Below are 16719 nucleotides of genomic sequence, written 5' to 3' on the forward strand. Positions count from 1 at the left end.
GCCTTTGTCTACTCTGCATTTGAATAGGACAACTTCCTCTTCTATGCTGCATAGGTGCTAGCAAGGGGGTCATTGAGAGCACAAAAAAGACAGGCTCCCTGCTCTCAGTTCTTGTACCTGGCCCCATCCCAGGCCAGAGCAGCTGGAGGAGCCATTACATGGAAAGTGCTCCTGAGCACCCATAGCCCTGGGCTGGAGCATGCTCAGTTACTCTGTGGGGATGACACATATGCAGTGCTTGAAGCTGTGAGAGGCTGTAGTGTGCTCAGTGAGAATGGAATCTTTGGAGAATTTAGTTGCTAAAATTAAAGGTGTTGAAAATGTGTGACCTGCTATTTTTCAACACTTGACCAAATTTGGGCAGATTCATGGGGATGGTAATTGGTAAAAGCCATTTCCTTGACACAAAGGCCATCCTCCCGCCCAATTTCAACTCTTTGCTCTAGAGCAAGGGCGAAGCAGAGCTGTTCAAAGAAAAGATCACCAGAATTGTTTACCATGGGCAAAAAAACAATATATTTTTCCCTAGCCTTATTTGTGGTAATGGCTGAGTGGTTTTTGGATGAAATTTTCCAAATAAATTCAGGCTGAGGCAGACCATGGAAAACTTCAACCAAAATGGTTAATGTGGCAAAGTTACAAGCAACTGAAAATGGGGTCTTGTGACAGGAAGTGTAGGGCAAACTTAATAAATAGTGCTACCAGCTCCACCTATCATAGGATAAAAGATGGGTAATGAATGAGTGCGTTGTGCTAGGAATGAGTATAATTCACAAACCTGAGATTACCATCTTCTCTTTTTCTCCCAGAGTAGCCCCCAAGGTTAGTTTTTCCTTTTTCCAGCTGCATCCTTCAGGTATTGCTTAGTCTTACTCAGGGGGTAAGTGGATGGAGCCACGGATATGCTGAGCCAGATGACTTGTCTTCTATCTGCCAAACAGCTAGACAATGTACTGAAGGAGTGGAGGAGGAGCTACAACAGTTATAATGACCTGCCAATGAAAGAAGTCGGTTTTCTGCCTACCCAGAGCCCAAGAGTCTTAGGTGATAGATACCACAGTGACAGGTACTGTTAGAAATACATCAAAACAACCCCCCAAAACAGATAGTAGCTGGAAGAGTAGCCCCTACGGCTTGGCAGGGGGCATGCATTTAAAACAAACCTCTCTCTCTGACTTGACATGCTGCATAGCCTTAAGGCATGAAATTTATCAGGGAGGGTGGACCACTTTAGAAATTGCAGAAGCTTGAAGACCAAATCCTGACCTTTCCCATTAGGCAGCAGTAAAAGCTGCTTTAGCACTTCTATTTCATTTATGCTGTCTGCTTGGACCAGACCAATCCTGAGGACATTCAGGTTGTGTGGGAAGGTGGGGGTGAATATACTCACTTTCACCTGGAGGTGCAGTAATTTCTGCAGAGAAGATATAGAGCAAGGAGAGAAGAGGGGACCAAAATGTATCTCTACATTTTACACTCACACACACATTTATACCTTGGTAAGAGTGCAGCTGGCTTTGAAGAATCATAGGGGATTATGCCCTTCTCCATCTTCCAATCTCCAGGGTGCAGTGATTCTTCTCTATAATGCACACCAACATGCTCCTGATGACATCTCATTCTGGAACTTTTGAGTGGGCCTGGCCTTTTCTGTCAAAAAACCCCTTCTGTTTTCAAAATCTGCTTAGATTTATCCAGAATCCCCCACTGATTCTTTGAAGGAAGGAACATGCTGCACTGTGGAGCTAAAGAAGCACTGAGCACTAACAGGACCGCCACGACAACATCCTCAAGTGTTCAGGGAGCACAGCATTATCGACTCCATCCCAGGGCACAGATCAAAGGGTGCCAACCATTGAGCAGCTTTGTGGCTGAACCTCAGGGGGTATTTCCCTCATGATATACTCATGCTTCTCTGGCCACATGGCTCTACTAGACTGTTTAGCTCCATCTGGGCTCTGGATGCTCCTGGACCAGGATTTTTGTTCCTGAGTCTCGAAGTGAAAGTTGCTTAGACTCAATGGTGAGAATGACTGTGTGAACACCTGGGAACAGCACACATGCCCCAGGCATAATTTTCAAACATTCATAATTTATTTCCATATTGAATTTCTTTACATGAGGTTAAGCAGGAATTCCTCATGCAAAACTGCATGTGTGCCATGATCCAAGTCTTAAAAGAAAGCCACTTTGAGGTGCCCAAAACTGAACTAATTAAAACTGGAAGCTGTGTACATACACAGAGTTAAGAATACATCCATCATAAGAAATTGGAGTAATAAATTTGATCCCTAATTACCTTTATTTAATGTTCAGTATAAATGTGAATTACTAAACTTCAAGTGATCTGTCTGGCAGAGAATTTTTTAAAAGTTTATGCTTTCTTGGATTATATCTTCATGGGACTTACATGGGAAACAGTAATTGCCACACTGGATTTGACCCATGGTCCATCTAGTCCAGTATTCTATCTCCAACAGTTAAGAGTAAGACAGAACTTTAATTTTAACCCCCTGTTGTCAATTGCCTGTATCATTCTCAGAAAATTACCTTTGGGGCTGAAATTTCTCATGCTTTGTCTCAGGCCCAGGAAGTGACCTATAAAAATCTGTTCTGCCACTTTTGTGTTATTCATGCACAACTAAAACTAATGTTAGTATTCAGCTGGGTTACATGTGCATGTCCAGGAGGGAATTTGTTAGTACAATATATCTGCTATACTGTACGTATTTCACAGACTTTATTTTTATGTCATAAGAAATCAGGTAAAGTCAATGATTCACTGACTCTAAATGACAAAAAAACCAACAACAATTAAATGATCCCATTTATCTTGGAAAAAAAAAGTCAAAAGCACAGAAAGAATTTTGGTCAAATCTGATGTTATAAAACATGTTGTAATTTATTTAATATCATGTTCTCCTACTCTGTAGTTATATATTTCTGAAAAAATAATATGCAAACAGATTATTGCATAACACATCTTTTCCAAATTAGCCTCAAAATATTTACTAAATTAATATTTTAACACAATAAGAAAGGTGTTTTCATATTTAATGTTAATTTTCCAGAGAGTTTTATCACATAAGATATTCTGTGGAAAGCAGCACCTATTTTACTTCTTTGTAAGCCATTATGAAGATCATACACAAGCCTCTCAGACAAAACAACACGAGTGACAGAAACGCAAGCTGAATAAAGAACCTCACTGGGTGTGTTCTAGCAAAGTGAATATTTCACCTGGCCATGTATGTGGGATATTTTGCATAATGATCTATAGACCCTCTAGGATTCATCTATTACAGCATAGATATATACTGCTGAGATACAGAGAAGTGGTATTTACCATTATGTCTATGCTTGCTTAGGGCTCACTGTCTATGTGAAATGAGAATAAAATAATATTAAAATGAAAATAATTATTAAACAGAAAATATTGCATTATGCAAACAATGAAAATACTGTATTTTAGTTTTGAGACAGTTCAAGCACATACAGCATATACATAATAAAGCATAGTTTTTTTTAAATTCTCCCCATCACTTAAAGAAGCAGTCATGAAAAGGTTGTATACTGGTTTAAAACTCAACAACCAACTAGTGCATTCTTCCTGCTCTTTTAAAGACACACATAATAGGAAATGGATACATTACACTGCTGTAGTTTACAATATATATTTCAAATTTACAAAAATACAGAAAAACAAGATTTCTTGCACTCAGATACTGAGCATTAACCCTTTGAGTACTAATTCCCACCTGCAACACTGCAGAACACATTCGTCTGACTTATGCACTTTTATAACATTGCAACAATTATAATTGTCACCTATATGTACACTGTTAGGAAATGTTTTCCTACATAATTTAAAAAAAAAGAGTAGGGACTAATAAACTGCAGCTAACAGACAAATGATGGGTTGAGGCATGTTAGTATTTCTGCAAAATATACATTGTAAATTGATGCTCCATCAAGGGGCTTTTATTATTTGTTCTGTGCTCTATAGCAATGTATCAGTTACCCAAGCCTGTGTTAGGATATGACAGACTTGTTCATATGGCCATACAACATTGTGCTTTGTCTTTTTATTTATGAAACCACTTCTCTCCTTTCATTGCAGACATTTTTCTTCCAGCTATATGTTTCTATTCACAGTATATAACTCATTCTTACTTTGCAGCCTTCTTATTTTAAAAAGGAGTTTCATTTCACATAAGGATAATTATAATTCAGATCTGTCCTGTGAGTTGACGCTTTGTGTACAGACGTTCATGGACAAAGAATTTCTTGCCAAAAGCCTTGTTAACAGAGAATGTTACTGACCCTAAAATGCCCTATGGTTGAGCGGAATTAATGAACACAAGTAACTGCTTTTGAAGGTCAAATTTGCATTAAAGGATAAAGACAATCTGAAATTTGCTGGGAGGGAAAGTGGCTTTCACATAAGATGTGAAATTAATAAATTAGTATCTGGAAAGTTATGTTTCTGGAAAATGATTAAACGTTCACTTTCCTGACAACTCTGGACTACATTGTTCATATGATTAAATAGACAATATAGTATATACAGTCTCTCTGAAGTAGAGTAAGCTATTTTTAAGAAAATGACAGTAGTCCTCAAAGAGTTAATGATAAAACTGCTCTACCTAAACAGATTTTGAAAGGTTATTGTGAAACAGCTTACAGATTTGTTCAAAAGGCATACTTTACAAAGAAGTGTAAAACTTGTTGAGACAATTGCTATTACACTGCACAGTGTCACATACAATGAGTAGTGCATGCTCTGTAAAGACATTAGAGTGGACCCTTATCAAAGCTATCATATAACCTTACACAAAGGATTGTGCCACTTAAACTAGTGCTTTAGTGATTTTTTGTAGATTCATAATGCTCTAGATTAAATACCAACAGGGTTTCCACAGCCTTTTACAATACTTGTTTTTACATATGTAACACTAGAACACAGCAAATGGTATATCCTGACATATGTCATGCAAAATACAACCAATACAGCACCATAGATGTAACAGACATTACCTAGTACTTCTCTCCAACAAGAAAAGAGGCATAACAGAGACTGTACATTACATGATTTTACAGGCCATATGCTACAGAAGATCTTTAGAGGCAGTATCACTTTGTAGGGCTAAAAAGCTGTATCAATAATTTATTAAAATCCTGCTCCTCATTTCTATTATGTAACTTCTGATTAAAATCCATGGCACAGTAATAATATTTTGCTACAAAAATAAATAAGTAAAAGATGCGGATATGTATATAAAAGAGTCTGAAGTTACCTTAGAATTAAAAAAAAAACCCCAAATAATGAATTAAAAGTGATGTATTTCTAAAGAAATACAGTTCTTTGTAACAAAAGGATATTGCCTCTTATATTCAGTTTTCTAGACTTCAGTTTCAAATTCTCTCCCAGAACAATTTTCTAACATTCTTTTAAAAATAACTTCACTTTTAAAACACTGCCACTACTTCTCTCTTTTAGTCGCTCATTCAGAAAACAGAAATAAAGGTGTAAAACCTGTACAATTTGCTGATGTGCTACACAAATGTAATCTTATTCAGTTTAGAATAAAAACAAAACTGAAGATGATCTGAGTTGAAAAAGACAATATAGTGGCCCATGAACTACACAGTAGTTTCATTCTTCCAAGGACCAGTTTTGATATTTCCTGTACTATCTGAACTGTATATCATGGCTTCATGCACATTTCCCTTGAGAATTCCATTGTGATTAGTTGTATTAAATGGCAATGATTGTGTCCGCGGATGCATCTCAAAATGAGCTGTATGGTGCACAGTGTCACTTTCTGGGATTTTAGGACAACTGTATATTACAGTACTTGCATCGCTACTTTCAGGCTGGTTGATAGTAGGATATGCATCACTTTTCGCACAGCAAGCCCGTCTGTGCCCTGACTGACTATCATGCGTGCTGTGTGGACTGTCTGTATGTGAACTGTGGATGCTACCATCAATGCTCGAAGGAATGTGATAGGCATATTCTCTTTCTCCTGCAGATCTATGTCGACTGAAGTAACGTGGTTTAGTTCTGCTTTTCAGACATCTGTGAATGTGCATGTTGGGCCTGAAAGTTCCCTCGTTATGCACATGTATATGAGCTTCATCATCCAAAAGTTGATCACAGTGCATTTTTGCACAACATGGTGTAACTGGTGAAAGGCAGTTAACATGGTTTTGAACAGCTTGTAGATTAGTAAGCTTGCAGTGATTAGCAGGTGGATGATTAAAAACAGCTGATTTGTTAGGACATGGTGACTCTTGAAGACAAGGTGCATGAACCTGCGTGTCCCCATTGACATTAACCTTTGGGCGGACATTAACTTGTACAGAATATGTGCTTCTTCTAGATGGGCAACAGGACCACCAGCAATGCCATACATCATCTCGCTTTGCACAGTGATGGATGAGGATGAAAAGCCCTAAGGTCACACAAAATGCTCCATAGAGGCAGCTAAATATCATATCCAAGAAATGTCCTTGAGATACAGCAAGTGCTCCAAAGGTCCAAGTGGCAGTAAACAAGAACAAAGTGAATGCCGCAGCTCGAAGCTGAGCCTTAAACGAGTGCTCGTTTTCCAACAAAGAAGAAGAAATCATGGAGCATGTTGTCTGGGAAACTGACCCAGTGTCCGTAATATGACTACGGCCCACTTCAGTACTTGCCAACCTCTGCTGATCTTCTGTCCTTTCTCTTAATTCATACTTGCGTTCTGGATGACGCTTCAATTGCACGTATGTGCAGAGAAAGTAAACACAGGTGACTAGCACAATGAATGCTACTGGCCCATAAAATGCACCAAGGCTAGGTTCCCAAGCCATCCAACAACTGCAAAACAAACAAACAAAAAAGTGAAAGTCAAATTAATTTTTAAACCCAAATTTGACATAATGGACAATAACTTCTCATATGTACAATACATTGGTTTTGCCTTAACAGCATGATATCCCCTTGATGTGTATGGAGAGCTCCCATTAATGTCAAGGAAACTATTAAATGTTAGCAATGGGAGGGAGAGAATATGATAATTAAGGTTCATTATTCTGAGTCATCACCCTCAGTCCCATTAAACACATATTTAGACTGAGATACTTTGGACTGAGGCTGTAGAGCAGACTCATTAATTGCTCTCTAAGTGGTCTCGGTGCCACTGCATGGGACATAACATCACACCCAGGAGGTGTGTGTGTTACACTGAGACTCTCAGCCTCACCTTGCTTTCTGACCTCCAGTCTCCAAACGCAGTCTGACTGACCCTGACTCTGTCCTCCTGATTCCCACCTGGTAACTGCCTCTGATACCCAGTCTCTGACTCCAGCCTGCCTCTGACTCTTACGTATTGATCCCAGCTCTAGCAATTATTCTGATTCCTGCTCACTGACTACCACTTTGTGGCTGTCCTTGACTTGCGGACACCAGCTCAGTTGTGACCAAAAGGCCAGACCACTTATGCCCCCGGTCCTTTACACTGGGGTCATGAGGCAGCAGGAGTTACTTTAATCCTAGTGCTGTAGTCATTCAAGTAGTGTGGAGAAAAGATAACAGGACGGTGTTCCTTTTCTATTTATTTCAAACAAAACAGCAACACATGCTAGCTGCGGGGTGGGAGGTGGGGAAAGGAAGAAGTCCCTTTCTGTTCCCCAGTATGATTGCTATTTGGGATAACCTTCTCTCCCAGATGACACTCTTCTATTTCTCTTTGACTGAGTCCCATTTCTGAAACAAGAATTCTCTTAAACCTGCACCGACTCTTTTACAGTCTCTCCTGAGGCCCATTGACATTTAAACCAGGGAGGAGCCCACCATGAGCAAATGATCACTTCCACAGAAATGCGGATGTTGAGATGGATGAGTGGTATAAGCAAGAAAGACCACATGTGGAATATGTTTGTTAGAGACAAGCTCAAAGTAACAGTCTAATGGAAAAATGAGGGCGTGCAGGCTTAGAGGGTTTGGTCATGTAAACCACAGTCCTGACAACTACATAGGTAAGAGAGTCCAGCAGATCAAGATTGAAGGAAAAAGCCAGAGAGGCTGACCCAAGAAAAAGTGGTGGGATGTTATAAAAGAAGACATTATTATGTGGTGTGATAGGGGATACGGCATTAAACAGAGCACTTTGGAAGGAGAGGATTCAGAGTGGACCCAATTTGATGCAAGGAAGAAGAACAAGAAGGGCCCACTCTCCTGCTGGGAGGTAGACAAGGTTCATTGCCTTCCCAAAGTCATTCTCCAGAGTTCACTATCTACATATGGCATTCAGAGTGATAGGTAACTTAGGCCACGTCTACACTACCCGACGGATCGGCGGGTAGCGATCAATCTATCGGGGATCGATTTATCGTGTCTAGTGTAGATGCGATAAATCGATACCCGATCGCTCTGCCGTTGACTCCGGAACTCCACCACAGCGAGAGGTGGAAGCAGAGTCAATGGGAGAGCAGCAGCCGTCGATCCTGCACCGCAAGGACGCGAAGTAAGTGATTCTAAGTCGATCTAAGATACGTCGACTTCAGCTACGCTATTCTTGTAGCTGAAGTTGCGTACCTTAGATCAATCCCACCCCGCAGTGTAGACCAGGCCTTAGACTATTTGACGTGGGCTCCATAACACAGAAAATGTTATGCATGTCAACAATGGGCCCTTAGGGAAAGGAAAGTGGCATGGAAGAGGCATGATACTTTATTTACAATACTTATTCACAGTCCACTAATAAAAAATAGGGTTAGTCATTTATAGCCAGAGGTGTGTATGATTCTTTACAAGGAGAACAGAAGTCCCCAATTTTGGATGTGGTCCTTCTAATACAATGGTTCTGAAACTTTTCCATGCCAGGACTCCCTCTCACCACACTCTCATGTAGCCAGAATCCCCTCGACCATTTAGTAATATGAGTGGTCATACTCTCTGGGTTCAGAACCCCCTCATCTAACAAAATTCAGCCCTGGTGTGTTTTGGTCACCTTTAGTAGCATTTACATTTGATTATTACATTTACATTTTTGATTCTGGACTCTGATCTTTAACAAATGCACACAATTTATTATTTATTTCATAAGCACCACAGGGTTTAAGTATTATGCCCTTCTGGCAAAAGACCAAGGTGATTTTACTCCCAGGGTCATAAGAAAACAGGTTAACTCCTACTTTTCATTTGATAAGTGTGAAGCACTGATATATGTGCATACATTAAATAAACTCCAATGTTGCACATTTGATGCAAAGTGAAAACCAGAATATTCCCCAGTAGAACACTGTCTCAGGATGTTGTTGGTTCACGTGGAATCTCATCAGGATCACTTCAAAAATCAGTTCCTCAGTTCCATAAAAAACATGTTGAAGTTACTGCATCTACATTTTGATGTGTTAATATTATTAAAAATGAATCAGGCATATAACCCACTGTGCTGCTGTTCAATTTGTATCTTTCCTAGACAATTTTATAACCATCCTTCACCTGCTTTCCGTTTTCTGTACAGATTGTGATATCTGGTATTGATTGTCTATGATTAAAGTGATTAAAGTAGTACAACCTCTGTAACTGTGCCAAAATAAAAAATGTCTCACAGATTTATGAAGATAAATAATCAAGTCTTCAATATATTGTTGATTATAAATGATTGTCTAATTGTACATGTTTGAATAAATATATTTTGAATATATGACAGGCATGGTCTGAGTAGGTACCAGTCTAAGCAGATAAAGTTGCCTAGGGTCTCTACTAATTTACTGTCAGGTTTTACAATTTAATTCTCTCTGAAAATGATTTTGAAAGGTCAAATATTTAATTATTATACCTTTCACTTTGTTTCCAGACAACTCTATTTCTACTCATTCCATGGCTGCTTTGAGATGTGTCAAGATGCATTTTCAAAGCACTGTAGCATTGATTGAAACTGAATCCCTTCCAAGAATCCGTATACCTGTATTGACAGAATGGACTGAAAGTTCCATTAAAGCACTGATCACTGGCATGATGAATCATCTCCGTGCAATCAGTGTCAATTACTATTCTAAACCACTTCCTGTTCAGCTCTTCTGGAAAAAGCCTATTGGGGGCCTCCTTTGGCACTCCCCACCCCCAGGCAACAAGAGCAAATAATGTAGCTAAGGTGCCTGAAGCACCAACATGTAACAGCTGTACAGCCACCTTGGTCAGACTGGGTACTAGAAGGTTGGGTCATAACTGCAAGACGATATTGCTGGGATGTTTCTGGGTTGCTGAAAACCCAAGAATGTTTTTTTAAGGGAAAAAATATTTAAAAAAAAATAATTTTGTTGAAATTACATTAACGATTTCTTCACTTATGAAGAATAGTCTCTCTCTCCTTTTAAGGTTGGGGGCTAAAAGTGTCAATAGCGCCCCTTAAAAATACTATGCATTAGGTATTTTGTAGCAGTCATAATGAAACTAAGCAAAATGTGGAGGGACAACATCTGGGAACCAAATACGTGCATGCAAGTGGGGGTTTCTGGTCAGCTCAGTGAAGTGTGGTACTTATTCCTCTTATACCAGCTGGTGTACATGGGGGTGTCCTTTCATCATTGCCCCCTTTTGGGTTTCTCTGATAAGAGTCAGACAGTGAGCATTGTGACTGTTCATTGCACAAGTGGGCAAGAAGTAGGGAAGGTCATGTTGAGCTGTCACTCCCCACCCTGTGCAAACCCAAGCAGAGCCAGTTATAGTCTGGTTGCACTGGTTTGAATAGGAGAATACATGGTAAATCAAACAGTAGTTAGAGGCGTAATCAAGATTTTGTTGTTTCTGATTGGCTAGTGTGGTCCTTTTTATACAATACATGCAACAATACATGATTATAGTGAATGTAGAAACAACAGGTCTGATTCTCTTCTCATTCACGCTGGTGTAAATCAAATGTAACTCCATTGATATCAGTGAAATCAAACTGGTATAAAACCGTTGGTAAGTGAGCCAAGCATCAGACCCCAAAGTAAGACAATGATTTTTCACAGCCATTATTCCATGCAGGCAAATATGGAATTTTATCTTAAAGTTTTATGTTTCTGCCCCTTATGAAGGCAGTAACATTTATCAGCATCTGACAGAGACATATTATTTATTTCTGAGAGTATTTTATTACAATGCTATATACTTACTATGGGGCATTGCCTTCAATTCCATAATTATTGATGTTGGTCGCTGCTGTAATCCCACATATAATAAAAGGAACACCTCCACTAATTAGATAAAATCTGTCAAGAGATAACAATTGATATTTTAATTTTCTTGGTTTGCAATTGCTAGAATTTTTTTTAAACAGTTTTTCTTTCTTGATGTTTTGTAAAAGGATAACAATGCACAATATAGCCTGAAACATTAAATATCAGAGACATAAGATCAGAAAATCAAGAAAATAAAATAGTTTTGAAAACCCTGAAAGCCCAGTATGAAGCAATAGCAGAGGGCTAATGTTTGCATTGATCCATTTCAGAATTTCCTCACAATCTCGTGACTTGTAGTTTCAATATGTATAATTACACTCCAAAAAGAACCTCAGTAATGAGAGAAAACAATGAGGAGTCCTTGTGGCACCTTAGAGACTAACAAATTCATTAGGGCATAAGCTTTTGTGGGTTAAAACCCACTTCATCAGATGCATGGAGTGGAAAATACAGTAGGGAGGTATAAATACACAACATATGAAAAGATGGGATTTGCCTTACCAAGTAGGGGATCAGCGCTAACTAGATAATTCAATTAAGCTGGAAGTGGGCTATTCTCAACAGTTGACAAGAAGGGGTGGAAATCACTGTTGTAGTGCTACTAAGGCCAATGTAATCAAGGTGGCCCATTTCAAACAGTTGACAAGAAGGTGTGAGTATCAGCAGGGTGGAATTAGTTTTTGTAGTGACCCATCCACTCACAGTCGTTATTCAGGCCTAATTTGATGATGTCCAGTTTGCAAATTAATTACAACATCTCAAATAATAAGTTATTCCTTCTACTTAAATGTTTTTGCTTTATATACATATATGCACTATAAATTCAGAAAGTACAGCCAAGTCAGCTGTTTATGGTCTATATCCAACGTAAATTTTCTCAGAAGCTTCTGTCCTACAGAGGTTCTGGGGTCACAAAAACTGTTCCTAGCTGACAACTCTGAAATGGAGGAGAAAAAGATGTGGTCCATTGGGCAAAGCTTGCCCTCCAAACAGGGATGCCCTGCTAACTGTGATGATGGCCCTTCCCGCTAAGGTCTGGAAATCAAGATGATAAAACCTCCCTCTGCCTACTGCTCCTCACCAGTGAAGGGTGGTGGGACAGCACCCTAACAATTTAACGCCCTAATCCTGCATCTGTATCCATGTGGGCAAACCTCTGAACCCCTGATCCCGGCCTCACAAAAATCTAACAAAATATACATTTTAATATGTAATTTTTGTAATTTAATTTTTGTAACTTGTATGAAAAGAATGGAACACATAATTTCACAGCCACTTAACTGGTTAAACACCACTTTACTTGGATCCAATAAGAGGAATACATACTAATACTATCCTAGTTAAGACACAGTCATTACCATTCACTATAATTAGGCTAAATCAGATTCCTAGGAGATGTCCTTTGAAGCAGCCATCCTGTTTTATGATGTTCAAATTCAGCAGAGTGTATTGTAATATTATTTTACATTTGCATAGCACCTTCCCTTCCAAAGCAAACAGCAAATTATGCATATAATGCAGCACTGAACTGCTGTGACTTCTGAGACAGAGAGCAGCAGCCAACTGGTGCACAGGAGACTGCAGAATAGTTATGGTGGAAAGGAATTTTGTTCAGTGGCCCAAGGAGAAAACTCAAATTTTACTGCATCCGATGAAGTGAGCTGTAGCTCACGAAACTTATGCTCAAATAAATTTGTTAGTCTCTAAGGTGCCACAAGTGCTCCTTTTCTTTTTATGAATACAGACTAACATGGCTGCTACTCTGAAACCTGTCAAATTTTACAGACAGTGTTAGGCTCTTTAATATCCACACAGAGAACTTTAGTTTGTAGAGTGTTGTTTGAAAAATCCACGCAGTAAGCTCTAGTGAACTCACTTTATCTACCTTTAGGATGAAGGGCTGAGATAACCCTGCTTAGCTTTGAACCTGTGGCTGCAGGGACACTACACATTTCAAACCAGAGAACCAAGCCCCTCCTGCAGACCCTGTAAGCTCTGTTGTTGCTCTCTGTGTACATCCTCTCTCATCTCCTATTTAAACCAGCTTTTCTCTCCGGTGAAACAATTCCTTTCTCTTCTATCACCTCTCAACTGTGGAAGGCAGTAGAGTTAAATTATAGGAAAGGATATTTTTTCTTCCCTACCCAGTATTTTCTGCTCCTCCAAACAAAAGGGGAACCTCTTACTTATACAACACATTATTGTGTGAGGTTCTGATCTGAGATTAGAATCTGGTCCCTATATTTTCCAAAGTCCTGTTCAAACATTACATAATCTCACAGTTATTGTAAGATAGAGCTTGGGCAGATCGGCGAAACAGAGGTAGAGTGAGTGGAAGTGACTGCCCCAAGATCACTCAGAAGGCTAATCAGAATCAGGGTTTTAATCCAGATTCTTTTGGTTCCCAGGCCCAAAGTTAGAGGTCACTTTATAAACAGAAAGATCACACAGCAAAGCTTATAGCACACTTTTTCCTAGGGTTCCAAGCTGTAAAAAAAAGCAAAGAAACCTACCAGAAAATTACCTCGCATACGCCTGAAAAATCTTTCAGATTTTATACCTTAAGCACATTTCCTTCAAACTTGGTTTAACTAGATCTCAATGAGTGCTACAGAATAAGCAAAGTCCAGACAAAATCCATTCAGCCATTGCTACTTTATGATTATGCAATCATTTTGTGATCTGGGCAGATAGGACAAACATAATGTAATTAATTTATCTTTTTTACATACACAATTCAAAACTGGATGAATGAAGTTTTCAGAAATGTTTTAAAAAATTGCTCTGGGTAGAGACAAAGCATGAAAAATTTCAGACCAATTTGTCTGAGAAAATTATAAGAAACACAAAAATAAGAATGTACAGATCTATATAGGAAATCACATTTCAATCTTAAGTATAGTAGTCACAAAAATTTCACAATATTACATTCTATAATCTCACTTTCTATCTAGATACACATTTCTTCTACATTGAATATATACTCACACACATTGTATATCCTTTAACCCTATAAACACTTCTATTGTACATCTTTGAACACTATAAAATACTAATCTATTTTAGGTTTTCAAAAGAAATATATCATGTCAATATCACACAGGGCACTGTGCTGTGTGCTGGTAATTTTCAGATGCCCTGGAAGCAGTTACCTATACGATGCTCCAGAAATGAGGCAATGTCCAGCCAAATGTCTATCCTGTCTCATTGCTAAAAGTAGGAAAATACATTCTAGAAGTGACATAAGGTGAAGTCAAATGCTTTCAATGCACCCAACGTGCACTGTACTGATATCCATCACAGCACAGTGCCTGCCCTGTCTCATTGCTAATTTTTTTTTAAAAAAAATCACAGGCTAGAAATGATACTATGTACAAATGATTCTTCAACTATAGTATCAGGCCTCCTCAGGAATAGGAAATAACTCCCCAGAAAATATACGGCTGAGAAATGAAACTGGGTAGCAGATGGATGGCACAAAGCAAAATGAAGACAAAATATGGAGAAATGGGAGTTAAAGTATAAGAACTAGGTTATATGCACTTTGGGGCAGGAACCATGTATTCTTGTTTATCTGTATAGAGACCATAACACTTGGGTGCTGTAAATATTATATTAATGAACAAACAATAAGTATCTGAAGATTGAAAAAAGAGGAAGAGGCATTGTTCAGGATGGTCCAGAGGAATATAACTAGTAGTTTAGGAAATTTAGACCATTTTTAATGTGGTCTATGAAATATTAGGAGAGTCTGCCAAGAGAAGAAATGGATGAAGGGTCATTATTTGAGTAATTTAAAATGATTGGACAAAGCACTGGAGGAAATAGTGCTGGGGACAATTTGTTAGGAGACTGGACTGTGTGACATAATAGGTTTTTTTCAATCACTAGCAATTATGCAATATTTTATTATTAAAGGGAGAAAATTTATAAATGCAAGTAATTTCTAAGAAGCAGCCAAGAACAGAATTCACAATGCAAAAGAAAGAAAAACCACAATAATGAATAAAAAAGTGAGGAAAAGGTTGATAACAATTAGTAACACTTAGTACTTATACAGCACCTTTCATCTGAGGAAATTAAAGTGCTTTATAATATTAATTGATTTAACCTTACAAACCCTTATGTGGTCGATAAGTATTATTAACCTTGTCATACCGATGAGAAAACTAGCAAAGAGAGATAATGTGGTTTGTCCAAGGTCACACAGAAAGTCTCTCTCAGAACCAGACCTCTTGATTCCTAGTGCTGTGATTTAAACACAAGACTATCTTTCCACCCTGTTAGAGTAAAATGAAGGGAATGGGTCACAATATGCCACCCAGGAAACAGTTTCCACATCAAGGAGTTTACAAGAAATGGGATTTGCCTCCCCTTGGAGTGAACAAGGGCATCACCCTTCATTAAACTCAGACATCTCCTGGATCTTAAAAGCAGGACTGAGGATTCACAAGGAGGGCTGGGTGGCTCTGTGCTACTCCTGGGACTTATTGATGCCCGGGTGTCCCTGCTCATATCTGGCAATTACTCCCTAAAAGGGTTTGACAGCAGGTAGATGGAACCTGTGTGAGTTAAGCCTTACAGTGTTAATCCTAGCTTCCACTTGTATTTTCTTCTTGGATTGCCAGGGAATGTCACAAGCATCAGCTTTTCCCCACCCAAATCAATGGAGTCCAAACATTCAGAATTTTGTCTGGGGCGGTGGAGGGGTGGGAGTGTATTCCTCTGAGATCAGAGCATGGAGAGTACTGATCAGGTTCAGCTCCTCTCCCTGCAGCGTATTTTCTGCTATTTCAACAGATTTTCAATTACTTTCATCTATACAGCAGGAAAAATCAGGGGGAATATTCTTGCCCAATGACACACACACACACAATCCAGTACAGCACCCAGTTTTGTGGTGTGAACTGCAATTATTCCCCATAAACAAACACACGTCTCTCCATCTCATTCTCGTCTCATGTTTACTTTCCTATTTTTTTATACCATCAATCTTTTTTCATTCGCTTCTTTACAGTTTCCCTTAGCATTTGTATACTCCCCTAAACTTACCTTATCTCCCTCTAGGTACATCTGGGTTTCAGAGCTTGGCTCTGTGCCCTTTGGCTTTTCAGTTTCTAATGACCATCTCCATCTTTGCATACAAGTCACTCAATTTTTTACAGTCCAGTTCTATTTGTGCTTCACTCTCTTTAACTAAGCCTGGCCTAAGCCAGTTTGCACAAAAGGTTTACAGCCAAACCAGTACCTCCACTTTGAATTTTTATTTCTCCTTTGTTTTACTAACTACTTTTTATTTACTGTGTAAATACTGACTCATCACCAGATCTATCTGAAGTGTCTGATCTATGGAATATATGATGCCATAACATCTTAGCATTATTTAAAAATGGACAGAGATATGGGCTAACTGTTAAGAGATGGATACATGACATCGGCTTGCCTACACCTCAAACAACAGGTGAAGGTGCTTGCCATTCAGATTGTGACCTTGTTGGA

The 16719-nt window shown here is 38.8% G+C and overlaps 1 protein-coding gene across 1 annotated transcript in view; it reads right to left on the reverse strand.

The window, feature by feature from the left end:
* Positions 1–3436: 3436 nt before the first annotated feature.
* The window catches only part of ADGRA1 (adhesion G protein-coupled receptor A1), a 468757-nt gene continuing 455474 nt past the window's right edge, over positions 3437–16719 (reverse strand). The window contains exons 18-19 of the mRNA XM_074959108.1: positions 11155–11250; positions 3437–6865 (exon numbers count right to left, since the gene is read on the reverse strand). Of these exons, the coding sequence (XP_074815209.1) occupies positions 5644–6865; positions 11155–11250 (1318 nt within the window). The 3' untranslated portion in view covers positions 3437–5643. The remainder of the gene's footprint in view (positions 6866–11154; positions 11251–16719) is intronic.

This window comes from Natator depressus, chromosome 7, assembly GCF_965152275.1.
Source record: "Natator depressus isolate rNatDep1 chromosome 7, rNatDep2.hap1, whole genome shotgun sequence".
NCBI classification, from domain to species: domain Eukaryota; kingdom Metazoa; phylum Chordata; order Testudines; family Cheloniidae; genus Natator; species Natator depressus.